At 45.7% G+C, this 25,082-nt stretch overlaps 1 protein-coding gene across 8 annotated transcripts; it reads left to right on the top strand.

Annotated features, from left to right (window-relative positions):
- The first annotated feature begins 590 nt into the window (after positions 1 to 590).
- On the top strand, positions 591 to 24,907 carry LOC106562280 (protein transport protein Sec31A). 8 transcript variants are annotated; one of them, XM_014127057.2, is made up of 30 exons: positions 591 to 895; positions 1,587 to 1,666; positions 2,784 to 2,907; positions 3,428 to 3,626; positions 3,897 to 3,992; positions 4,173 to 4,313; positions 5,750 to 5,892; positions 6,257 to 6,356; positions 6,508 to 6,669; positions 6,888 to 7,040; positions 7,245 to 7,475; positions 7,558 to 7,632; positions 7,754 to 7,795; positions 8,455 to 8,916; positions 9,016 to 9,678; positions 10,157 to 10,247; positions 10,372 to 10,550; positions 10,823 to 10,949; positions 13,096 to 13,241; positions 13,359 to 13,532; positions 13,649 to 13,858; positions 15,899 to 16,003; positions 18,001 to 18,106; positions 18,872 to 19,174; positions 19,916 to 19,957; positions 20,903 to 20,961; positions 22,327 to 22,560; positions 22,754 to 22,873; positions 23,051 to 23,122; positions 23,274 to 24,907. In XM_014127057.2, the coding sequence occupies exons 2-30, from the start codon at positions 1,588 to 1,590 to the stop codon at positions 23,451 to 23,453; spliced, it is 4,818 nt and encodes a 1,605-aa protein (XP_013982532.2). In that variant the 5' UTR covers positions 591 to 895; position 1,587; the 3' UTR covers positions 23,454 to 24,907. The 8 variants fall into 8 exon arrangements, with proteins under 8 accessions (XP_013982532.2, XP_013982541.2, XP_045544749.1 ...); XM_014127066.2 differs by lacking the exon at positions 19,916 to 19,957; XM_045688793.1 differs by lacking the exon at positions 18,872 to 19,174.
- The last annotated feature ends 175 nt before the right edge of the window (positions 24,908 to 25,082 follow it).

The raw sequence follows: 25,082 nt of genomic DNA on the forward strand, positions 1-25,082 counted from the left end.
GTTTTTCCCCAGGCTTCAGCAAGAAGAGTGCCCTGGAAGGTTTTGTGTTTTCCATGGTGACATTGTCTACAAAGATGGCACCTTGTGAAATTGCAGCACAAATTGATATAAGCATTTACTATCCCTTGTCCAATTCCAATAAATGTTTTGGGGGGAAAAACCCTACAAAGTATGTTCATTTGAATGACTGATCATTTCAGAAATGTGTGTGGTGTCTCACGTAGTGCTGTCTTGGCAATAGAACATTGAAATGACATTTTGAAGGTGAAGGTTACATGAACTCGATTGAAATGCATGTAGGGAAATTGATTAACCTGGTTGTTTTACTAGAATAGCTAAACCGTGGTAGCATGAAGTTGAGTGGTCAGGACCAAAGCTTGGATACCTAATGCTGTGCAATGAGAGGAAATTAAGATTCCATTACAATGATACTGAGGGATTTACTCACTTTATTCAGCGGTTGACATTTTGCCTGATGCAACAAAATGGAATGGGTTTTCAAATGTCAATGTATATCCTATAATGATGACACTTACGGCAGAGGGTGCACTCCCTAATGAAGTATGCAACCAATTTGTGTTCGCTACAAATAACATGTACAGTAGGGCTGCAATGAATTGAGTACATGTATGTGCTGTACGTAGGCCGTATGTACGACGTTCAAGCCGTTCACCGGAAGTGCCTGATGGAGGAGGAGATTATTGTGCCACGTTGATGGAGCCGAAGACCAGTGCGGACGTGGAATTTCATTGAATGTGCATTCTGCAGCGGAGAGCTGTCGGCTTGTTAATAAGTCTTGCACAGTAAGAAAAGGGAACTTGCACGAGTGATCAACGTTTTTGTCGCATATCGACTTGTGTATGTATGTGTTATAAGAGCGAACAGAACTGAGAAGGTAAGCACTTTTTGGATTAGCTAGATGTGTGACCCTGTTGGACAGTATTTCGCTTAGCTCTTCTAGCCATGTTGCTAGTTTCTAGCTGACGTATTACTCTATAAGTGTACTAGTTAGCTAGCTACTGAGTTCATTGTGTTAGGACATAAACCATTGATTTGCAGCTGTCGGTTTCCTTTTCTTACGAATCAAGTGCCACTATCAGAACCATAGTCTCCTTGAAAGGTACCGACGCATTTTTAGCATTAGCTTTGTGGCTTCTTTTAGCTAGCGTACCAGCAAAAAATGTAGGTTACTTTACTGCACAAACAACTTGTCTGTGTCATCTCCTTTGAATGGAAAGTTCCTTTTGTGTGACTTGGCTATCTATTCAGTAAAAATGGAACGGTAACTACACGAAATCCATTCAAAATGTCTGTTTCATTTGAATGCACCTTTGCCCTACCTACCCTATTCACAGCCATATAAATCTATACCCAGTTCAGATCCACCATATCCAGTCCCCTTATTCTGTATTTGTGCACGTTGATTATCAGACGTTAGCCTACACACCTGCTTCTGTATAAAGTGACTGTAGATGAAGAAGAGTGGTAAACTATTTTTAGGACCATTTCATTATCTATTGTGATCCATTGTTTCTGTGTGCTAGAAGCTTGATTAGTTCTTGCTTGGGTTGTTTTCTCCCCATCAGAATGAAGCTCAAAGAGATCAACCGCACGGCCATCCAGAGCTGGAGCCCAGCACAGCACCATCCTGTGTACCTGGCAGCAGGTATGTTTTCCTGTTTCGTACACTTCACTGAGAATCTCGGACATATTTAACAGTGGGAAGTAGGTATTTTCAGCATATGCGTTCTTTTGAAGGCCAAACTGGCCGCTCGTGTGCGTGGCCAAAGAGCTCTATTTTCATGTCATCCATAGCGCTGCCTGGAGTTTGCTAAACGGCATTGGCACTTGGATTGGAATCGGTGCAATAGTCATAAAAAAAAGGTATTTGGCCATGCACACCAGCGGTGTTCGACCTTCAAAGAACAATGCAGAAAATACCTAATCCCAACTGTAAAATATGGTGAAGGATCTTTGATATTATGGGGTTATTTTGCTTCCACTGGTCCTGGTGTCCTTGTTAAGGTCAACGGCATCATGAACTTGACCCAGTACCAGGACATTTTAGCCAAACACCTGGTTGCCTCTGCCAGAAGGCTGAAACTTGGCCTCACGTGAATCTTCCAGCAAGACAATACCCTAAGCACACAACAAAATCAACATTTTTCAATGGCCATCTGTCTCCGGGCTTAAACTCGATTGAAAACCTGTGGTTTGAATTCAAGAGGCCAGTCCATAAGCACAGACAAAGGATATGAAAGATCTGGAAAGATTCCATGTTGAGGAATGGTCTAAGATCCCTCCCACTGTTCTCCGATCTCATAAAACATTTTATAAAAAGGCACAGTATCGTTATCCTCGTAAGGGGAGGGTGCAGGAATATTGAAAACGGATCCAACCATTTTTAACCCTATTCCCCCCCCCAATTATTATTTGTTACACAAAATCAATTTCTCTGAGCAATTTTTTTACATCAAATATTATAATTTCCCAGAATGTCTTTGCATACAATATAGCTCAGTATTTGTGTTATTTATTTTAGACATTCTTTTTGGCTTATCATCAAGGGACCCCATAATTCAAGACCCCCAACTGTACATGTTGCACTGACATGGGGTCAATTCCCCAGATGAATTTCAGAAATGTTCGAGTCATAGTCTCGTCATGAGCTACAAAAGTTTTTGAATATCCTTGAAAACTGACTCGTTGAATATTTGTTGTTTGTACAGCTGTCCCGTTAGTGCGTCTACCTGTCTGTCTCACCTGTCTGTCTCTGTGTCCAGGTACGTCAGCCCAGCAGCTGGATGCCTCCTTCAGTACCTCCGCCTCTCTGGAGATCTTTGAGCTGGACCTGGCTGAGCCTTCTCTGGACATGAAGCTCCGCGGGGCATACTCCTCCTCTCACAGGTAGGGAAACCCTGCACTAGCCGTAACCCAAACCCACTTTTATGTTTTATTTAACCTTTATTTAACTAGGCAAGTCAGTTAAGAACAAATTCTTATTTTCAATAACGGCCTAGGAACAGTGGGTTAACTGCCTTGTTCAGGGGCAGCTCGGGGATTCGATCTTGCAACCTTTCTGTTACTAGTCCAAGGCTCTAACCACTAGGCTTCCTGCCGCCCCAAAAGATGCAGTGCCTTAGACCGCTGCGCCACTCGGGAGCCCCCATTCTTTCAACAGGATTCTTAGTAAATTATATTTCTTCAGATATCTCAGGTAGTATGGTAAACCCAGGCAGGGAATAGTAGTTGTGAAAACTGTAGTGGTTAAAATTCAAGTTACTGGAACAAACAACAAGTATAGTCAATCAACAAGGAGTGGTGAAGGGTTCTGACAAGGGTACAACAGCATCAGAGCAAGTCAACTCTTGGGTAGGTTTAGAAAACATACGTCATAGCTCAGACTGCTCTTATCACACCCAATCAGATACCACAAGCTGGCGTGGGGTCCCCACGGCATGGATGCACAGGGTCTCCCGTCTGGAGTGCTCATCGCAGGGGGAGAGAACGGCGACGTCATCCTTTACGACCCGGCCAAGATCATCGCTGGACACAGTGACGTTGTCATCGCTCAGAGTAACAAACACAGCGGGCCAGTCAGAGCCCTTGACGTCAACTCCTTCCAGGTAGGTACACCGTACTAACTGTAACTATGCTCTCACTAACCGCTTTGGCATTATACTGTTCTGTGCATAATATGCACGTTGAGATATTGCTCAACTCACTTGAGATCTTCTTTTGTTTTATTGGAATACTAACGTTTTCGTCTACTGCCCTTTGTTGACTGTTCCACCAACTTTGTCAAGTGTATCTCGTTGTGTTTGTTACTGTACTTACATTGTCACCCCATGTTAGCTAGTGATGATAATGCATTACTTCCATCTCCCCTTCCCCAGACCAACCTGGTGGCTTCAGGAGGTAATGAATCTGAGATCTACATCTGGGACCTGAACAACTTTGGCTCCCCGATGACACCAGGCCCTAAAACTCAGGTAAGACCCATAGCACCAAAACATGTCTCTGCATGGTTAACTAAGAAATCCATAAGTATTGACATTTTTACCTTTTTTTTTGGAGTGCTTTCCTTAAAAATGTTCATAGGTTATCTAGTCTACGAGGATCCAGCACCCAGGTAATTTGATAGAAGAGGAACATTTAAGTGTTTATTTCAGCCTCTAGAGGACATCAGCTGTGTGGCGTGGAACAGGCAGGTCCAACACATCCTGGCCTCGGCCAGCCCCAGCGGCCGCGCCTCTATCTGGGACCTCCGCAAGAATGACCTAATCATCAAAGTCAGCGACCATAGCAACAGGGTACGTACCGGAAAGCACGTCTGCTGTTTAGGCCTCAGTCTGCCACTTATGTACCCAGCAACAAGGTACCCAGCAACACACGTTTGTCCGTGTCTGGTCTGCTGTTAAAGCCTCAGTCTGTAATTTGTGACCACAAGAGATGGTACTCTCTATGCGTGTCTGTCTGCTGTTAAAGGCTTAGTCTGTCACTTTCATCTCCAGTTTAAAAGTCCTCTCCCGGGCCTGCAGCTTTCTGCAAACTGTTGGGGGTGGGAAGTATTCCTAGCTCCTTCACTTAAAAGCTCGTCACTTTTTTGGGGGGACAGACAGACAGACAGGATTGGCAACCGACTAGGTCTGAGGCTTTTGACATTAGTACAAACCAGGGGTTGGAACAAATTATTTTCCAGAAATGTTATTTTTTTTCGTTTCGTTCCACTGTTTCCGACCAGCAAAATAAAGTTGTGAACTGGTTCCGATTTACATGGTTCCTTTTTTAAACCTCTGAAATATATAGATATTTATTTTTCCATTTACCTCGACATTTAAATGACTTCACCAATCAGTGTGGATAGAGAAGCTTGCTGTGGAGTGGGTAAGCGATTTTTAATCTCTATAGGAAAGTCGTTAAGAGCAAATTGTATTTTGCCATAACCGCATTGTTTAATAATAATGACAGACACACACACACACACACACACACTGTGCTGCCAGCCACAGTGTAGGGCGTGAGATGCAAAATACATTGAGGAGAAAGGATGGAGGAAGCTTGCCTTGAAGCGCTGAGAATCTTATTGAATCAGGCCCACTGAATTATACCTACGGAGGAGCAGCTTCTATGCAGGAACTTTGAATATCTTTCAACCTCAGCGTTTGTTTAACGTTGGACCAGAGCAAACGTTAGCTGACTAGCTTGTGTGTGCAGAGCAGCACTAGAATTAAAAACACTTTTTTTTTGTTGTAGTTAATAAATGCTGTGTGAAACGTGATAACTGTAGTATCCTTAACTAGCGTTGAAAAAGTAAATCCATTCTTCTCTAATTAAACACCTCTCCCTAATTTCTGAATTACGCTTGCAATGTCGTCAGTAGGCTACAGTAACCTGTGCTTCAGAGGGCAGGTGGCCTACATGTGCAGACACCGGCAAAGATTGGAATTCATTTCTGTGACAGTGAGGGCTTTGCGTAGGAACTTTGTTGTGATTTTTGTGAAACTGAAAAAAAATGCCCGGATCATTGCTTTTAAATGAACGGTTCTGTTCCGGAACAGTATAGATCACTTTCGGTTCGGGTTCTGTTCCTCAAATCATAAATTTATTTTCTGGTTTTCGGTTCTGTTCCCTGAACCGATTCCAACCCTTGGTACAAACATAGTATTAACACCACGTGACAGATGGGCAGAGAGAGAACCACACATTCATTATAATAAGTAAATTAATAGATAACTTGTGTGTTCAGATGCACTGCTCTGGGCTAGAGTGGAACCCTGAGGTAGCTACTCAGCTGGTGCTGGCCTCGGAGGATGACAGGATGCCAGTGATCCAGATCTGGGACCTGCGGTTTGCCACCTCCCCTCTCAAAGTCCTGGAGAACCACACACGGTAAATTACGACTTCAAATGAATCTGGTATCCAGTCTGGGGAAAAAGTCATGTCAAAACACTGACTGTCATGGTCCACACTTTTGTATTGAATGGAATCATGTTCAGCGGTTGAGGCTGAACTTTGTGAGAGAACCACGTAGGAATGTGGCTACGGTATGAATTTGTTCTTGGTTACTAGAGGTCTCTGGGAGATGGGGATGACGATCAGAGGAGTGATCATAACACGCTAATCTGGTGTGACGGCTAACAAAATAACGGCACACCCAAGACATGTCAGAACTAATTGCAAGTGTTCATTAGATCGAATGTGATCGGATTACATTATGCTAATTAAATCTGCGGGGGGTGTGTGTGTTCGTCAGGGGTGTCCTGGCCATCGCCTGGAGCTTGGCGGACCCTGAGCTGCTACTGAGCTGCGGGAAAGACAACAGAATCCTCTGCTGGAACCCCAACACCGCTGAGGTGAGTGTGTGTGGTCTCGCATACACAGAGCCGTTGTCTCTCTGCTATTCTTAGCATGGTCCCTAACTACAAACTACAGGACACTGCTAATAATTATCATTACGGAGACAGGAATGCCTTTCTGGTTACACGTCTGCTGTTTTACCTCCAGGTGCTGTATGAGCTGCCTACCAGTACCCAGTGGTGCTTTGACATCCAGTGGTGTCCCAGGAACCCAGCGGTGCTGTCGGCTGCAGCCTTCGACGGTCACATCAGCATCTACTCCATCATGGGGGGCAGCAGCCAGGCTTTCAGCCAGACACAGGCAGACACGGTGGGTAAACAGTTTCACATATGAACACTGTTGAGGTTGGAAACTGGCCTCCATGTTGGTTGTTTAGGGTTACATTCGCAGTTCCAACGAATTCTGAGATTTGGAGTAGAAACTCACTTCAATTTTAGCCCATCATTGGAGACACTTGATATGAATGAATACATAATCTGTAAAAAAAAGTGTTAATTTTGCCGCTCTGTGGCATGTCTATGTTCTAGATCAGCACGTCATTTGGCAATATGGATCCGTTTGGGATGGGACAGACCCTGCCCCCCCTGCAGCTTTCCCAGCCCTCGCCCGCCTCCACCACCATCACCCCCCTCAAAAAGCCCCCCAAGTGGATCCGCAGGCCAGTGGGGGCCTCCTTCGCTGTGAGTCACTATCTTCTCTGCCTTCATCTCTTTGCTATGTTTGTCAAGTCGTATTCATGGGCGTATGATGTACAGTGTGTCACTCAGCAGTATCATCTCTCCTCCTGGCAACTCTTTGCTGCTGGTTCCTGTGTCTCTCACTATAGATATTCTATCGATATGTTGAAATGGTGCTAATAAGTTCATTCCCCCCCCCCAATCCAGTTTGGTGGTAAGCTGGTGTCGTTGGAGAACATCAAGCCCAACCCCCAGCAGCCTCAGCAGCCCACGGCCCATGTGGTTCACATTAGTCAGGTGATTACGGAGACGACCTTCCTGGAGCGTTCTGCCCAGCTGCAGGCCACACTGGCTGCAGGCAGCTTCATTGTCTTCTGTCAGGAGAAGATGGACTCTGCCCAGAACGAGTTTGAGAAGACCGTCTGGTCCTTCCTGAAGGTAAGTATAGGGACTTGTATTGTTAAAACATAAGCTTGTTTCTTGCTGGTCTTTTCCTACCAATGTTAAATTGTGTTTTCAGGTGAACTTTGAGAATGACGCCCGTGGAAAATACCTGGAGCTTCTGGGATACAAGAAGGAGGAGCTAGCAGCAAAGGTGAGGTTTGAAATGAACCGTCACTGAATGTCCTCAGGCCTTGTCAGTCTGTTGTCTGTCTGGTCCTAATGCTGTCTGTCAGCCTGGTTTAATTCTGCTGGGGTTGTTCGTTTGTTCACAGATTGCAGCAGCATTAGAGGGAGAACCTATTCAGCCCGAGGAGGTAAGGACTTTGTGTGTGTGGAAGAAACATAATTCCTTATTTGTGACAATTCGATGAACAACATTGAATACGGTTCAGTATGCGGTAAAGATGATGGTAATGCAGAGCAAATATATCTGCTCATTCACTCTCTGTAGCTTTGGTCTCATTGCTCAAACAGGGAAGTGGTAGGGGCATTGGGAAAGTGTCCAACTTGACTAACTCTAGGTTTCACAATACAGTTGTTTATTTGAAGTAAGAAAGGATGCGTTTCTTATTCACGCGCTGAAAGTCGTTGAATTGCTTTCCTGACTTTTGTCATAGATCATCATTGAATATGATTTGGAGAACTTCACCTCACATATTTCAATTGTACATATATATTTTTTTTATCTGCAAGACAATGCTATTTTCTCATCAAATTCTTAATGCTATTGTACTGTTAAAAGTAAAGGATATTTTGTGACATTGCTTAACCCGGGCTCAACGGTAACGGTACTAATAGCTCAATGGACACAATCAATGACATTTTATGAATATTGTTGGGTTTCCAACATGTCAGTGATTCTGTTGATAATTTATCTACGACTCTCGATTGAATGGCTCTATCTGCTGAACTCTGTGTGAATCTGGCTCTCCTCTCCTACTCCTTTCCCCTCCTGCTGTATGAATGTATGCAGCCCGCCCCTGCTCCTGCCCCCACCTCTGAGCCTGAGGCTGGACCAGAACCAGAGGTAGTGCCCTTTCCCGCTCCCCAGCTCAACACGGAGCCTGAGGTCCTTCCTCCCGTGCCTGAGGCTGCTGCTGTTGAACCCACCCCCGAACCGCCGCTTGAGCCCGCCCTCCAACCCGGACCCCAGCCAGAGCTTGCCCCCCCACCCAGCGGTGACCTTTCAGCTTCTGATCCTATGCCTGTCCTCCAATCGGAGCCTGCCCTTACTCTTGACCTTAGCGCAGAACCCCAGCTTCTTGCTCCCGTTGCTCTCCTGCCAGAGTCTGACCCTGCTCTGGCCCCCCCAGCTCTGGCCCCCCCAGCTGACCTGCAGCAAGCACCCATGTTTGATCCCACTGCCTCCTTTACCCTCCAGCCTCCAACAGAGTTCAACCAAGTGAACTCACTGCCTGTATCTGAATTTGACCAGGTAGCTTTGCAGCATGTATTAGAATTTGACCCGGTGGCCTTGCAGCCTGTATTTCAGTTCAACCAAGTTGACTTACAGCCTGTTTCTGCGTTCAACCAGGTGGACTTACAGGCTGTATCCGACCTCACCAACCTGCAGCCAGTACCCGGCTTCGACCCAACGTCAACAATGCCCAGTCTGCAGTCGGCAGTCCAGCTGGACCTGGCTCCTCCTGTCCCCACCTTGCAGCCTCTAGCAGACCCTGGACTCCCGCCTGCAGATGCATTTGACCTCATCGCTGCTACAAACCTCCAGCCAGCAGCGGAACTGGAACTCACACCTGCTCCGGAACCAGAAGCGGAAGATCCATTTGACCTCATCGCTGCTGCAAACCTCCAGCCAGCAGCGGAACTGGAACTCACACCTGCTCCGGAAACAGAAGCGGAAGATCCATTTGACCTCATCGCTGCTGCAAACCTCCAGCCAGCAGCGGAACTGGAACTCACACCTGCTCCGGAACCAGAAGCGGAAGATCCATTTGACCTCATCGCTGCTGCAAACCTCCAGCCAGCAGCGGAACTGGAACTCACACCTGCTCCGGAACCAGAAGCGGAAGATCCATTTGACCTCATCGCTGCTGCAAATCTCCAGCCAGCAGTGGAACTGGAACTCACACCTGCTCCGGAACCATTGGCAGCAGAAGCAGACCTGACAGAGGCCCTTGGAGCTGAGGCCATCGCCCAGGAAGAGATGCCAGTAGACGAAGAGATTCCTCTGGAGGAGGTACCTTCTTCTCATCCCGTCAGTCCATCCCAGAGAAAGAGAGTGGCACATCGTACTGTTATTGCTTTGTCGTTATCGTTGTTAATGGCTAAAACTGTAAACCTATTACATTGGTGATGCTATGTCATTATATTGCTCCGGTTATGTTGTGACATTGCTTTCACATAGTGTCTCATCTCTAACTATAATTAACTCGCCCAATTTTCTTTTATCCCCCTATTTTCCTTCAACTTCCTCTTCCTCTCTGGGGTAGACTCACACCTGTTCATTTTGTTTCCCTTTGCTGTTTTATGGTTACATGTAAAGCTCGGAGTAGATGGTATAGCGGTACGGAACAACAATTGTTTTGCGTCGTTATGCTTCCGAGTAAATCTCCCGTTGACCTCAGCAGATTTACGCAGTAGTTTGAATTGTACTGAAACTCCAGCGACGGTCTCGGTCAAATAACATTGATCAACTCTCCTCTCTGGTCTGTCAGGAGGCAGCTCCACCAGTAGAGGCAGAGGCCAGTCTGCCAGGGGAGACGCCAGCTCCAGTCCCAGAGGGCATTAAACTCCGCGTCAGTCAAGGTAAACATCCGTTGATATCACTCTGAATCTCTATTTGGAGTCGTTCACAGTTTAGGTTGACTGCGTGCTGCTGTTTTTTGGTCAAAGTTTTACAAAGCAAACAGTTGTTGGTTTGTCCCGTCAGGCGTGGATGGCCTGATCACCCAGGCCCTGCTGACGGGGGACTTCCAGGGCGCAGTGGACCTCTGTCTCCATGACAACCGCATGGCTGACAGCATCATCCTGGCCATCGCCGGAGGGGCGGAGCTTCTGGAGAAAACACAGAGGAAGTACTTCACCAAGACTCACAGCAAGATCACCAAGGTAACCCAGCACTGGTCGCTGCAAGATCACCGAGGTAACGAGCACCACGATGTCAGTCAGTGTCATGGTCATGTGATCAGGTAGTGGTTGATCTGTGGTATTGGCTACTGTTCTGCTACTGGTTTACTGTCAGTGTATCCTCCTGCAGCTGATCGGTGGGGTTGACGAACTGGCAGAGGGACGTGGACAGTATTGGTTATGGCCGTATTAGTTCTCACAGCTGATCAGAGGGAGGTCTACGGTATTGATGATGTAGTTTTTTTGATTAACAGCTGATCAGTGCGGTGGTGATGAGGGACTGGCGTGACATGCTGCAGACCTGTGAGCTGCAGAACTGGAAGGAGGCTCTGGCTGCAGTCATGACCTACGCTCAGCCAGAGGAGTTCTCCTCTCTGTGTGGTAGGAACTGACACACTTCCTCTCTCCCTCTATCACGCACTCTCCCTTAAAGCCAATTTATGCTTGCTCCTGCATCGCCGTGCGCGTTTCCCAGATGTTGTAACATTGCGGAGGGATCCGTATAGCTTCGCATTGACATGATTGGTTGGGGGCGGGAGGTCCTGTATAAACACCAGCTCACTTCCTTCATAACAGCTCTGCTCAGCGACGTGCAAGAAGTATGAATGCCCTGACTTCTGCAGAGGCCGGATCACAGTAAATGCTGTACGGTCACAGTAAATGCTGTACGGTCACAGTAAATGCTGTACGGTCACAGTAAATGCTGTACGGTCACAGTAAATGCTGTACGGTCACAGTAAATGCTGCACGGTCACAGTAAATGCTGTACGGTCACAGTAAATGCTGTATGGTCACAGTAAATGCTGTATGGTCACAGTAAATGCTGTACGGTCACAGTAAATGCTGTACGGTCACAGTAAATGCTGTATGGTCACAGTAAATGCTGTACGGTCACAGTAAATGCTGCACGGTCACAGTAAATGCTGTACGGTCACAGTAAATGCTGTACGGTCACAGTAAATGCTGTACGGTCACAGTAAATGCTGTATGGTCACAGTAAATGCTGTACGGTCACAGTAAATGCTGTACGGTCACAGTAAATGCTGTACGGTCACAGTAAATGCTGCACGGTCACAGTAAATGCTGTACGGTCACAGTAAATGCTGTACGGTCACAGTAAATGCTGTATGGTCACAGTAAATGCTGTATGGTCACAGTAAATGCTGCACGGTCACAGTAAATGCTGCACGGTCACAGTAAATGCTGCACGGTCACAGTAAATGCTGTACGGTCACAGTAAATGCTGTACGGTCACAGTAAATGCTGTACGGTCACAGTAAATGCTGTACGGTCACAGTAAATGCTGTACGGTCACAGTAAATGCTGTACGGTCACAGTAAATGCTGCACGGTCACAGTAAATGCTGCACGGTCACAGTAAATGCTGCACGGTCACAGTAAATGCTGCACGGTCACAGTAAATGCTGCACGGTCACAGTAAATGCTGTACGGTCACAGTAAATGCTGTACGGTCACAGTAAATGCTGTACGGTCACAGTAAATGCTGTACGGTCACAGTAAATGCTGTACGGTCACAGTAAATGCTGTACGGTCACAGTAAATGCTGTACGGTCACAGTAAATGCTGTACGGTCACAGTAAATGCTGTACGGTCACAGTAAATGCTGTACGGTCACAGTAAATGCTGTACGGTCACAGTAAATGCTGTACGGTCACAGTAAATGCTGTACGGTCACAGTAAATGCTGTACGGTCACAGTAAATGCTGTACGGTCACAGTAAATGCTGCACGGTCACAGTAAATGCTGCACGGTCACAGTAAATGCTGCACGGTCACAGTAAATGCTGCACGGTCACAGTAAATGCTGCACGGTCACAGTAAATGCTGCACGGTCACAGTAAATGCTGCACGGTCACAGTAAATGCTGCACGGTCACAGTAAATGCTGCACGGTCACAGTAAATGCTGTACGGTCACAGTAAATGCTGTACGGTCACAGTAAATGCTGTACGGTCACAGTAAATGCTGTACGGTCACAGTAAATGCTGTACGGTCACAGTAAATGCTGCACGGTCACAGTAAATGCTGTACGGTCACAGTAAATGCTGTACGGTCACAGTAAATGCTGCACGGTCACAGTAAATGCTGTACGGTCACAGTAAATGCTGTACGGTCACAGTAAATGCTGTACGGTCACAGTAAATGCTGTACGGTCACAGTAAATGCTGTACGGTCACAGTAAATGCTGTACGGTCACAGTAAATGCTGTACGGTCACAGTAAATGCTGTACGGTCACAGTAAATGCTGTACGGTCACAGTAAATGCTGCACGGTCACAGTAAATGCTGCACGGTCACAGTAAATGCTGTACGGTCACAGTAAATGCTGTACGGTCACAGTAAATGCTGCACGGATTGACCATGCAGGGCCTTTTACTGTCTCTTAGCCTTTCACACTCTCCCTCACTGGCCTTCCCTTTCAACGTTTCTTTCCATTTCTGTCGCGTTTGCTGCCGTGTGAACAAGTTGGGATGTGAATTTTGAACCCAACTGTGCTGCTGTCTCTGTAGACCTGCTGGGCTGCAGACTGGAGGCTGTGGAGGACAGCACGCTGCAGGCTCAGGCTTGTCTTTGTTACATCTGCGCTGGCAACGTGGAGAAACTGGTGACCTGCTGGACCAGAGCACAGGACAGACACTGCCCTCTCTCTCTGCAGGTACGCCGGTGTGTGTGGAGTGTGTACAACCGTTTTGTGTGTGTGTGGCTGCCTTCGTCTCTCTCAAGACATGGTTGTGTGTGGGTCTAACTCTATGTAATGTTTGTATTGCGGCAGGACCTGGTCGAGAAGGTGGTGGTGCTCCGCAAGGCGGTAGAGCAGAACCAGGAGTCTGGTCCCTCTGCTGTGGGGCTTCTACTGGGAGAGAGGATGAGTCAGTATGCCAGCCTGCTGGCCTCCCAGGGCAGCCTCACCAACGCCATCGCATACCTGCCCCAGAACACAGAGCAGGTCAATGATACACACGATACGTTTCCCCCACAATCTGCCTCGGTTTACTCGTTCAGAACCGGAACGTAATGTCCGTTCTACCTCTTCTAATTCGCCGCTATTTCCTCCACCGCCAGGTTGCGGTGCAGCAGCTGCGTGACCGTCTCAGCAGAGCTCTGGGTCAACAGGCTCCTGCTGTAGCCCAACCACAACTCCCATCCCCCCAGCCCACAGCTGCCCAGCCCAGGCAGCCCTTCACCCCTGCCCAGCCTTCTATGGTGTCCCAGCAGCCCGCTCCAGCCCCGGTGCCTGCCGCTGCCCCCGCACCGCAACAGTATTACCAGCCGGTAAGTGACAGTCACTCACACAGCCTCCTCATTAGCCCCTAAGTGGTTGATGATCCTCTCTTGATTCTGACGCTGTTCTGGGTGCCCTTTTGGTCTTGTTCCTACGTGTTGTGTGGCCGACGGCCGCTGACTCTGGTGTTGAGTAGAGGTCGACCGTTTATGATTTTAACGCCGATACCGATTATTGGAGGCCCATATATATATATATATATATATATATGACAATTACAACAGTACTGAATGAACACTAATTTTAACTTAATATAAAACATCAATAAAATCATTTTAGCCTCAAATAAATAATGAAACATGTTCAATTTGGTTTAAATAATGCAAAAACAAAGTGTTGGAGAAGAAAGTAAAAGTGCAATATGTGCAATGTAAAAAAGCTAACGTTTAAGTTCCTTGCTCAGATGAGAACATGAGAACATATGAAAGCTGGTGGTTCCTTTTAACATGAACCTTTGATTATTGGATGTTCTTATAGGCACTTTAGCATTGCCAGTGTAACAGTATAGCTTCCGTCCCTCTCCTCGCTCCTACCTGGGCTCGAACCAGGAACACGTCGACAACAGCCACCCTCGAAACATCGTTACCCATCGCTCCACAAAAGCCGCGGCCCTTGCAGAGCAAGGGGAACAACTACTTCAAGGTCTCAGAGCGAGTGACGTCACCGATTTGAAACGCTATTAGCGCGCACCCCGCTAACTAGCTAGCCATTTCACATCGGTTTCAGCAGCCTAATCTCGGGAGTTGATAGGCTTGAAGTCATAAACAGCTCAATGCTTGAAGCACAGTGAAGAGCTGCTGGCAAAATGCAGGAAAGTGCTGTTTGAATGAATGCTTACGAGCCTGCTGCTGCCTACCATCGCTCAGTCAGACTGCTCTATCAAATCATAGACTTAATTATAATAACACAGAAATACGAGCATTAGGTCATTAATATGGTCGAATCCGGAAACTATCATCTCGAAAACAAAACGTTTATTCTTTCAGTGAAATACGGAACCGTTCCGTATTTTATCTAACAGGTGGCATCCCTAAGTCTAAATATTGCTGTTACATTGTACAACCTTCAGTGTTATGTCATAATTATGTACAATTCTGGCAAATTAATTACGGTCTTTGTTAGGAGTAAATGGTCTTCACACAGTTCGCAACGAGCCAGGCGACCCAAACTGCTGCATATACCCTGACTGCTTGCACGGAACGCAAGAGAAGTGACACAATTTCCATTGTTAAAAGAAAGTAATGTTAGTAGGCAATATTAACTAAATATGCAGGTTTAAAAATATATACTTGTGTATTGATTTTAAAGAAAGGCATTGATGTTTATAGTTAGGTACATTGGTGCAACGACATTACTTTTTTTGTGAATGCGCTTGTTAAATCATCACCCATTTGGCGAAGTAGGCTATGATTCAATGATAAATTAACAGGCACCGCATCGATTATATGCAACGCAGGACACGTTAGATAAACTAGTAATATCATCAGCCATGTGTAGTTAACTAGTGATTATGTTAAGATTATTATTTATTTTTATAAGATCAGTTTAATGCTAGCTAGCAACTTTCCTTGGCTTCTTGCTGCCCTCGCGTAACAGGTAGTCAGCCTGCCATGCAGGCTCCTCGTGGAGTGCAATGTAAGGCAGGTGGTTAGAGCGTTGGACTAGTAACCGGAAGGTTGCAAGATCGAATCCCTGAGCTGACAAGGTAAAAATCTGTCGTTCTGCCCCTGAACAAGGCAGTTAACCCACCGTTCCTAGGCCGTCATTGAAAATAAGAATTTGTTCTTCACTGACTTGTCTAGTTAAATAAAGGTTAAAAAAATGTATCGGCCACAATCGGTGTAAAAAATGCCGATTACCGATTTGTAATGGAAACTTGAAATCGGCCCTAATTAATCGGCCATTCCGATTTTAATCGGTCGACCTCTAGTGTTGAGCTGGGGTTGTTTTTGTCGGGGCTCCTCCATTGTGTGTTCATCATTGGTCTGTGTGTGTACCATGCGGTCTGTGTGTATGTGTGTGTTCTCCAGGTGAGGTCTGCCTCTACAGTTACCTCCTGGAGTAACCAAACTCCCACAGCTCTCCCCAGTGTCCCTCCTCCTCCTCATCTAGGCCCTGCCACCACAGAGCCCCAGGTACACACACACACACACACACACTAGCCCTGACGATGGCTGTGACCACACACACACACACACACGTGTACCACACCAGCAACTGTGCTTCAGCTTTTTGGGCTTATGTTCAATATTCCACAATCTTGACTAACTCCTCAATCTAATTCTAGCAGCTAAATAAACACACGTTGAAATATTTTCCCTGCTTTCTTTGCAGGTCACTACCTGCTGTAGTTAGTACCAGTAGCTTTCCTTCCTAACTCTTTTCCCTGGATGTTTAATACGATCTTTCCTCTGGTTGACTGTCGTCCCATTTTGGTTTGGCCGGTTGACAATGAATTGATTAATTACATTGATTCAAATGGGATTTAAACCAATGAATTGATTTTCCAGTGGTCTCGTTACGAAGGTTTTTTTCTTGTTGGACATGCTGTTCTACTATGGGTCAATGCGTTGCTACTCTCTTCTGTTGCAAGCGCTTCTCTTGCTATTGTGGTACGACGTAGACCTGACACGTATACCAAGCACAGGGTCACAGCCATGTACCCCTGACCTCTCACCTCAGGGTCACTGCCATGTACCCCTGACCTCTCACCTCAGGGTCACAGCCATGTACCCCTGACCTCTCACCTCAGGGTCACTGAACCCCCCCCACTACTGCATGACCCTAGTCTGTCTCTCTACCTGACCCTTTACCTCCACAGTCACAGCTCCAACCCCCGTTGTCGTACATCAGACAGCGCGGCGGCTTTCTGCGCCGCTCCTTGCAACGCGCGTCATATCATCATGACGCCACCCCCTGTTCCCATGGTCCCCACACCAGCTGGTCACTTACTGTGGCTGCTGTAGTATGCATGTCACCCTGTTGATAGCCCAACCCACCCTGGATGCATGTCACCCTGTTGATAGCCCAACCCACCCTGGATGCATGTCACCCTGTTGATAGCCCAACCCACCCTGGATGCATGTCACCCTGTTGATAGCCCAACCCACCCTGGATGCATGTGTGGTTTGTCATGCATGTCCGTGTGGAACACCTGATCCAACCGTATTTCTTAATTCTGGTCCTGGCGACCCAAAGGGTTTGTGTTTTTGCCCTAGTACTACACAGCTAATTCAAATGATCAACTCATCATCAAGCTTAAATGATTTTTAAATTAGGTGTGTATTGCAAAAACAATGAAGTGCATCCCTTTGTGTCCCCAGGACCAGGATTTAAGAAGCACTGCTCTGTCTCTTTCTTCAGTCCTGTTTGTCTCTTGTTTCTGATTCACTCACAGCTCTTGTGTTACACCATTTTGTACATCTATCTAGTTGTCTTGAATATAACTGCCCAGTGTTTCCCCCCCAAAAAATTCTATGAAATATTACCTATAATAACTTGCAATATGAGTCAAATATTTTTCCCCCGACTAATTGTAATTATGTTGAAATGCAGCTTTTATGTGTTTGCAATGGTGTGGGCATATATCGGTCATAAAAAATATTCATGCAAGTAGACCGCTGATTGGCCAGATAATTCTGCTCTAGACCACTGATTGGCCAGTTCATCCTCCTTGGGGAGATGACATGTTCTATGAGGAAATGGCAAGCATTTTTGGAACGGTCTGAGGTGGGTTTTGAAGTTAAAAAATAAAAATCTCCAATTTATGCTTTAGCCACATATGAGTATAAATACAAAAACACAGTCAAAAACAGTATTTGGATATGACTTAACAGAATATGAACTTTTAAAAGTGAGCTTATTACTGGGCAGTTAATTTAAGATCTGTGAAGGGGAGTGAACAAGACCTGAAGAGAGGGAGATTCTCTCGAATGAAACCCAGCCCTTGTCGTGGTTATGATCCTGGCTGCTTCCCAAATGGAAGCTTATTCCTTATATAATGCACTTTATAGGCCAGGGAATAAGGTTCTGTTAAAGAATAGTGCAATATATAGGGATTAGGCTGCCATTTGGAATGCAGCCCTTGAGTCTGTGATGTCATCTTTTGTGTCTGTCCTGTCGATCATTGCAGGTTCAGCCAACACCCCCCATGTATGGGATGCCTCCCTCTGGGCCAGCTGCTCCCCCAGCCTCCTCGTCTGCTGCATACCCCCCCATGTACTCACATCAGTACCAGCGTAAGTGTCTCAAACATCACTACCACTTCCAGGTTATAGGTACTCTCTTCTTCGTGTAGGAGGAAAATGGCAGCCTGAACACCTAGAAGTGTCTGCTGCCACCAACCGGTTTGGAGTATACACTGTGTAGCTTCAAGAGCTAATCGTGGCTTCGCACATACAGATGGGAAAGGGGGATACCTAGTCAGTTGTACAGCTGAAATGTGTCTTCCGCATTTAACCCAACCCCTCTGAATCAGAGGTGCGGTACAGATTCTAGCCTTGGGTATTCTATATACAGTTAGTCTGACTTCCATGACCCTTTTTCTCAATTTAAATCATCAAGCATTTTGTGGCGGAGAATGTTTGCCTAGTGTTCTCTCTTTCGAAAGTTCTTTGCTAATTAGCTCGGCCTTGAGCGTTCTATGGCCATTTTTCTAAACCTGAAATATCGCCCTTAATTGAGAATGAGAATGTTTTGCTGTTTACTCTCTCTCTGCATGATGTCCCGTTCTGAATAACAAATCTTTCATGCCTGATTAGTCTATCTAGAAACGCCTACATACTTTTGAATGAAGTTCTAACAAAGTTGAAGCATTTGTCTGTAACGTTACCCAATTGTAATTATTAACAGAGGAAATGCTTCCGTTTCACTTTTCCTGAACTGCTAAGAGTTAGAATGCATGTTACTACTGCTAAAGGACCCCAGAGGGCACTGTTCCAGTTAGTCTTTTTAACGGAACGACGTGACTAATGCATGCTGTTCTCTCTCCTGTGAACCCCCAGCCTACCCTCCGGCCAGCCAGTACAACCGTGGCACTGGTGGCCCAGCTATCTATTCACCTCTCCAGTACTCTGCTCCTCCTCCTCCTCCCTCCTTCTCTTCCTCCTCACCCCAAGCCCCAGCCCCAGGCTTCATGCCCCAATACACCCAACAACCCCTCTACCCACCTCCTTCCATGGGCCAGCCTGTGTCCTCCGCTCCTCCTTTCTCTCCTCCTCCGCTGTCATCTGGAGCGTCTTTCCAACATGGCGGACCGGGTTCGCCTGCCTCGTACATGCCGCCGCTCCCACCAACCGGATCCTCAGGTACACAGCCTGATCCGGCCTCTGGGAGAACAGGTGTGACTGGATCTGTTCCAGGATCCACACTACAATAAACCCTCAGAAAGAAGCAGTGTATCCGACCTGTATTCTAAAGTGGTGTGCTAGTGTGGGTATTGAAACATAGACATAGTTCTGTTTGAATGGCCGGGGCCAAATGTGGACAGGGAATGTCAAGTGTAGGGTCAGAGAACAGTATAGGAAGCTAATGGCGGATATTGAACTGGTCTGAATGGAGTAAGTGACCGAAAGCAGCTGTTTAGACGGTGTCCAACTGTAAGGGCATAGCGGAGTCAGTGTGTGTGTTATCTGCTTAGTGAGCACAGTGCAGCCGAGCACAGACGGCCTTCAGATTTGTCAACGGCTGCTGCTGTTCCAAGCCTCTTTCTCGCACCTCTCTCTCCCTGGGCGGGGAAAGTGGAGGTAGCAATTCTCAGCTGAGACACTGTTACTCCTCTGAAATATGGTGGTTCCTTATTAACAGGGTCCGTCTTTTTTTGGGGGGGGGGCCAAATTGTGTGAGGGGTGTTAATGTTATTAGCGTAAGCGCATTGTTAAATGAAATGGGACTTTATTAGTTGTAAACATTTACAGGTACAGTAACACTCACTAACGACACACGAGTATGCTGTTATTAGTTCCCTAGCTATCAACTTCATTAGCATCTCTCACATCTGCTCTGTTGGCTCGGTGAAGTGTTCTAGAGTGTATTTCTTTCGTCCACAGAGGGATATAATCCAGACACTACCTGTTTCATGGAAGGTGAAGGTGAATTGAAAAACCGCTCCACTACCTTATACAATTAATTACTGCCTGTAAATGACCGTCACCGGCCTGACCAGATCATACTAATCAATTTAATCAAAGCCCTCAAAAGCGCTCGCCAATATCCCTGATGATCGACAATGTGATGCATTGCCGCTTCTGTTTTCAGGTGAATGTTCAATCAAAGAATCTGCAGCAATTTCTAAAACCAGCTCATTTTAACGGGCGCTATCGCATAATCAACTTTTTCATAGACCTGAAGTACCGAGGACATAATCATCATCATCGTAGCTGTTGATTAGAAAAGGTAAACATGAGTGTCAGTTGGTTGACCCAGATGTGTGGCGCTCTGGGCAGGAGCGTAAGCGGGAATGATTGGGTTGGTAAGTTAGTCAGATTGGTTTGATTCGGAGCTTTGCTTGGCTATCTAGGGCAGGCAATATCCTGATGAAAATGGCAGGCAGGAGGATCATGGTGATTATATTTAGGGGTTAGCCCAGGCTACGCTGCACTCAAATACCAATACATTTAGCCTGAAAGACCTGTTTTGGTCATTTGCTCAAATGGCAAGAAAATGATCTAACCGTGGCAGGTAGCCTAGCGGTTAAGAGCGTTTGGCCAGGAACCGAAAGGTTGCTGGTTCGAATCGCCGGGCCGACTAGGTGAAAAATATATTGATGTGCCCTAATTGCACCTGTAAGTACCTCTGGATAAGATGGTCTGCTAAAGGACAAAAAAACAAACATACTTTGCTCATTGTCGTGCTGATGCCGTATGAAATGTGTTGCGCTGTGAGTAGTCTAGGTGCCAGTCGATCTCTGGTTGTTCATCTTGCCCAGCTAGAGTTAGCAAGGCTAGCTAACAATGTAGCACGTGTGAGTGCAGAGACCGTGGCACCCAGACTGTAGTGAAGAGGCGGGTGTGTGATGGGTTTCTGTTTGTCAACAGGCCCTCAGAATGGCTGGAACGACCCGCCTAACCTGAACAGAGTGCCAAAGAAGAAGAAGGTGAGACCTATCGCACAATCAATTACACTTATACATTGTCATGCTGTGGTCACTGAACCTTGCTCTATAGTTCTCCAGGACACAGGAGCTGTTGAAAAAAAAAAAAAAACATTTAAATGGAAAATCTACATAGGCCTACAGCTGCCAATTATCAGCAACCATCAATCCTGTGTTCCAAGTTTATCATTTTAAAAGGCTAGTTGATCATTAGAAAACCCTTTTGCAATTATATTTGCACAGCTGAAAACTGTTGTCCTGATTAAAGAAGCAATAAAACTGGCCTTATTTAGACTAGTTGAGTATCTAGAGGATCAGCATTTGTGGGTTTGATTACAGCCTCAAAATGGCCCGAAACAAAACTTTCTTCTGAAACTTGTCAGTCTATTCTTGTTCTGAGAAATTAAGGCTATTCCATGCAAGAAACTGAAGATCTCGTACAACACTGTGTGCTACGCCTCACAAGTCCTCAACTGGCAGCTTCATTAAATAGTACCCGCAAAACACCAGTCTCAATGTCAACAGTGAAGAGGCGACTCGGGGATGCTGGCCTTCTAGGCAGAGTCGCAAAGAAAAATCCATATCTCAGACTGGCCAATAAAAAGAAAAGATGGGCAAAAGAACACAGACACTGGACAGAGGAACTCTGCCTAGAAGGCCAGCATCCCGGAGTCGCCTCTTCACTGTTGACGTTGAGACTGGTGTTTTGCGGGTACTATTTAATGAAGCTGCCAGTTGAGGACTTGTGAGGCGTCTGTTTCTCAAACTAGACACTAATGTACTTGTCCTCTTGCTCAGTTGTGCACCGGGCCTCCCACTCCTCTTTCTGTTCTGGTTAGAGCCAGTTTGCGCTGTTCTGTGAAGGGAATAGTACACACCACCACAGAAAGCACTGAGCTAGGCTGCATTTTGGATCTGCCTTACTCAAGAAAACGAAAAAGAGACTGTTTGTATGCATCTTTATTAATTCAATGATATACATTTTTATTTACATAGTTTGCAAACTAATGTGACCCGTATTAATGACAAAATAACATGCAAAAAGTAAATACATTTTTATATATATGTATATATATTTTTTTATTACAGCCTGTAATCGAACCCACAAAAATATATATATATTTTTTTAATGTGAGGCTCAAAACAGGTGGGGCTCTGCCTTATCTTGGCAAAGGAGAAATTCCTCACTAACACGGATGTAAACAAATGTGTGCACAAAATATGAGAGATGTAAGCATTTTGTGCGTGTGGAACATTTCTGCTATCTTTTGATATCAGCTCATGAAACATGGGACCAACACTTTACATGTTGTGTTTATATTTTTGTTCAGTGTACATTACACACTCACGCTCTTTCCACTGTTGCAGGTTCCAGAGAACTACACGCCTCCTTCCCCCATCACGGCCCCCATCTTTTCTCCCCTCGGTGCCGGGGACCCCCAGCAGCCCCCCTACATGCCTCCAGGCCAGGCCCAGAACCAGGTCCCCTACCAGGGCATGCAGCAGCAGATGGCCTCCCCACCCATGAACCCTGGCATGCTCAAGACGCGTGGAGGAAGTGTGGAGGGAGCGCCCGGAGCCCCGACTGGAGATGTCATACAGGTGCTGGTCTAGTCCTACATAAAATTGGTCAATTCCTCATTGAAATTATGAGAAACATATTGCTAGTGGATTACATTACTGGTAGTGCAATATGGCCTCAAAGCTCTTAACGTGGTACAATTGCAACTTAGAAAGCGCCACAACAATACCTAAGAGGTAGTCTAAAACCCATGTGCTGTGGTTAACCTTCCAGCCGCTGCAGTCCATCCCTGCTGAGAAGATCACTATGAAGCCCATCCCTGATGAGCACCTGGTCCTGAAAAACACCTTTGAGGGCCTCATCCACAAGTGCTTGGCTGCTGCCACCGATCCTGTGAGTGCGGCGTGTCTATCGAGTCAGATTAGCTACGGAGTTCATACATCGTCACGTACAACTACTTTTCCTTAAGTTATGTCATTAGTGTAAAATTGTTCACACTTCTTCTTCAAACACTCCCTCAGCTTAGGGCTGTTGACATGCGTGTCTCATCGTATTTTTCTCTCCCCACAGCAAACCAAGAGGAAGCTGGATGACGCCAACAAACGCCTTGAGGCTCTCTACGACAAGCTACGAGAGCAGACAGTGAGTTGGAACAATTCTGCGTTGTCACAATTCAAACATTTCGGGTTAGAATGTTGCATATCATTTTGAGACGTGCACTTACACTGCACATCTCTCTCAATTTCTCTTTCTCACGCTTTCTCTCTCTCAACCTCTCTCTGTTTCCCTCTAGCTCTCCCCAGCCATCGTAGGGGGCCTGCACAACATGGTGCAGTGCATCGAGTCTCGATCCTACGTGGAGAGCCTCAACATCCACACACACATAGTGAGCAGCAGCAACTTCAGCGAGACGTCTGCCTTCATGCCTGTGCTCAAGGTGGTGCTGACACAAGCCAACAAACTGGGGGTCTGAGCAGGAGAGACCCTCCCCCACTCCTCAGAGTCTGAGGTGAGATGGAGAAGGATTGGTCAGAGATGATGTCATAAGAGGCCAGGAAGTAGACGTAGGGAGCCAGGTGTTTTAATCAGTGGGAGTTCCATGTGGCTCCCAGTGCAGATATTACACTTCCTGTAGAATCATTAGATTTTATGACATAACTGTCCGATCCTTCTTCATCCCATTCCGGACTCGAGAGACCCCTCCCCCCTTCTCTTTTACAACTCAAACACAAGCCATGCCACCAGTATCACTACAGTATAGTAAACACATGCGGGACATAAGACCAAGATGTATTGATATTGCCAGTCTTATCGTTGTGACTGGGATAATATGTTAAAAAGCCAAACAACCCAGTTTAGAGGATCATATTTTGTTTTTAGAATATTTTTTTTCGTTCTGTTTTATTTTCTTGTTCATTTTTAGTGTAATCATGATTTTCAGACAGAGCAGAGTGCAATGGGGGTTGCTCCCCTTTTAACCAGAGACTGTACTTTAAAACACAGAAACCAGAGACTGTACTTTAAAACACAGAAACCAGAGACTGTACTTTAAAACACAGAAACCAGAGACTGTACTTTAAAACACAGAAACCAGAGACTGTACTTTAAAACACAGAAACCAGAGACTGTACTTTAAAACACAGAAACCAGAGACTGTACTTTAAAACACAGAAACCAGAGACTGTACTTTAAAACACAGGAGGAATGCATGCTAAGATAATAATATGCCAGGGATCATCGTCAGACTGTTTTAATTGGGTATTATTGTCAGGTTTAATAAAGAGGGAACTAGCTTTTTATAATGGTCTTCATGCCACGAATTTCACGCCACAGCGTCCATTTTCTTTCCCTCAGTTCTTGTCTTCAGTATGATTTAGGCTTTTGATTAAACAGTATTTGTCTCTTCATCCCGGTAAGATCAGAAATACACTTATGTTGCAAATGGGACATTTTAAAATCGACAACATGCAATATTTTCAATAAATAGTATTTATTTAAAACCTGCTGCTTCATTGTTTTAATATCAGTTGCTTTCAGATGTTACTAATTCATGTTTGTCATAAACAGCTTGGGTGTCATGTTTTAATAGACTAATTGTCTTTCCGTTTACAAATACTGGCCAATTTAGTTGGTACTGAACATTTAACTAATCTGATACTGGATGCAGTGTCTGAATGCAATGCGAGTGTGTTGGAACGGAGAATGAAACGTATGTGTTTTGACTGTCTAGATCCATCGTCAGCCTTGACCTTTAGGGAGTTTTTAGTATCTTGAATTTGTAATGTTCTTATGTATTTACAAAATAGAGTCACTATTAGCTTTTATAACAATCTCTGCCTGCCCTCCCTCATATGCACTAGGCCTAATATGTATGTACATTAGATTTAACTATGTAAAATGTAAAAAAATAAATGCTTTCACAAATCATGTGCAGTCTGATCTTTTTCCTCAGATCTCCAATATTCTATCATGATACATTAGGCTACTGTAACGTGTCGAGCCTGTACAGATCGACTTACACTTTTTCACACAACACCTACTTTAATCGTCTTGTGGCAAATATGCTCTTCTACAGACAGTCCCGTTGCTTGAAAACCTTTCG

Source organism: Salmo salar, chromosome ssa01 (assembly GCF_905237065.1).
Source record: "Salmo salar chromosome ssa01, Ssal_v3.1, whole genome shotgun sequence".
Classification (NCBI taxonomy): Eukaryota; Metazoa; Chordata; class Actinopteri; order Salmoniformes; family Salmonidae; genus Salmo; species Salmo salar.

What these genes read in the sequence shown, in the direction of transcription:
- LOC106562280 (XM_014127057.2), top strand. Translation starts at nt 1,588, where the DNA reads ATGAAGCTCAAAGAGATCAACCGCACGGCCATCCAGAGCTGGAGCCCA. An exon ending in GTCCTGGAGAACCACACACG is followed by an intron (nt 5,893 to 6,256) that starts GTAAATTACGAC and finishes TGTGTTCGTCAG; the next exon opens with GGGTGTCCTGGCCATCGCCT. An exon ending in AACCTATTCAGCCCGAGGAG is followed by an intron (nt 7,796 to 8,454) that starts GTAAGGACTTTG and finishes GAATGTATGCAG; the next exon opens with CCCGCCCCTGCTCCTGCCCC.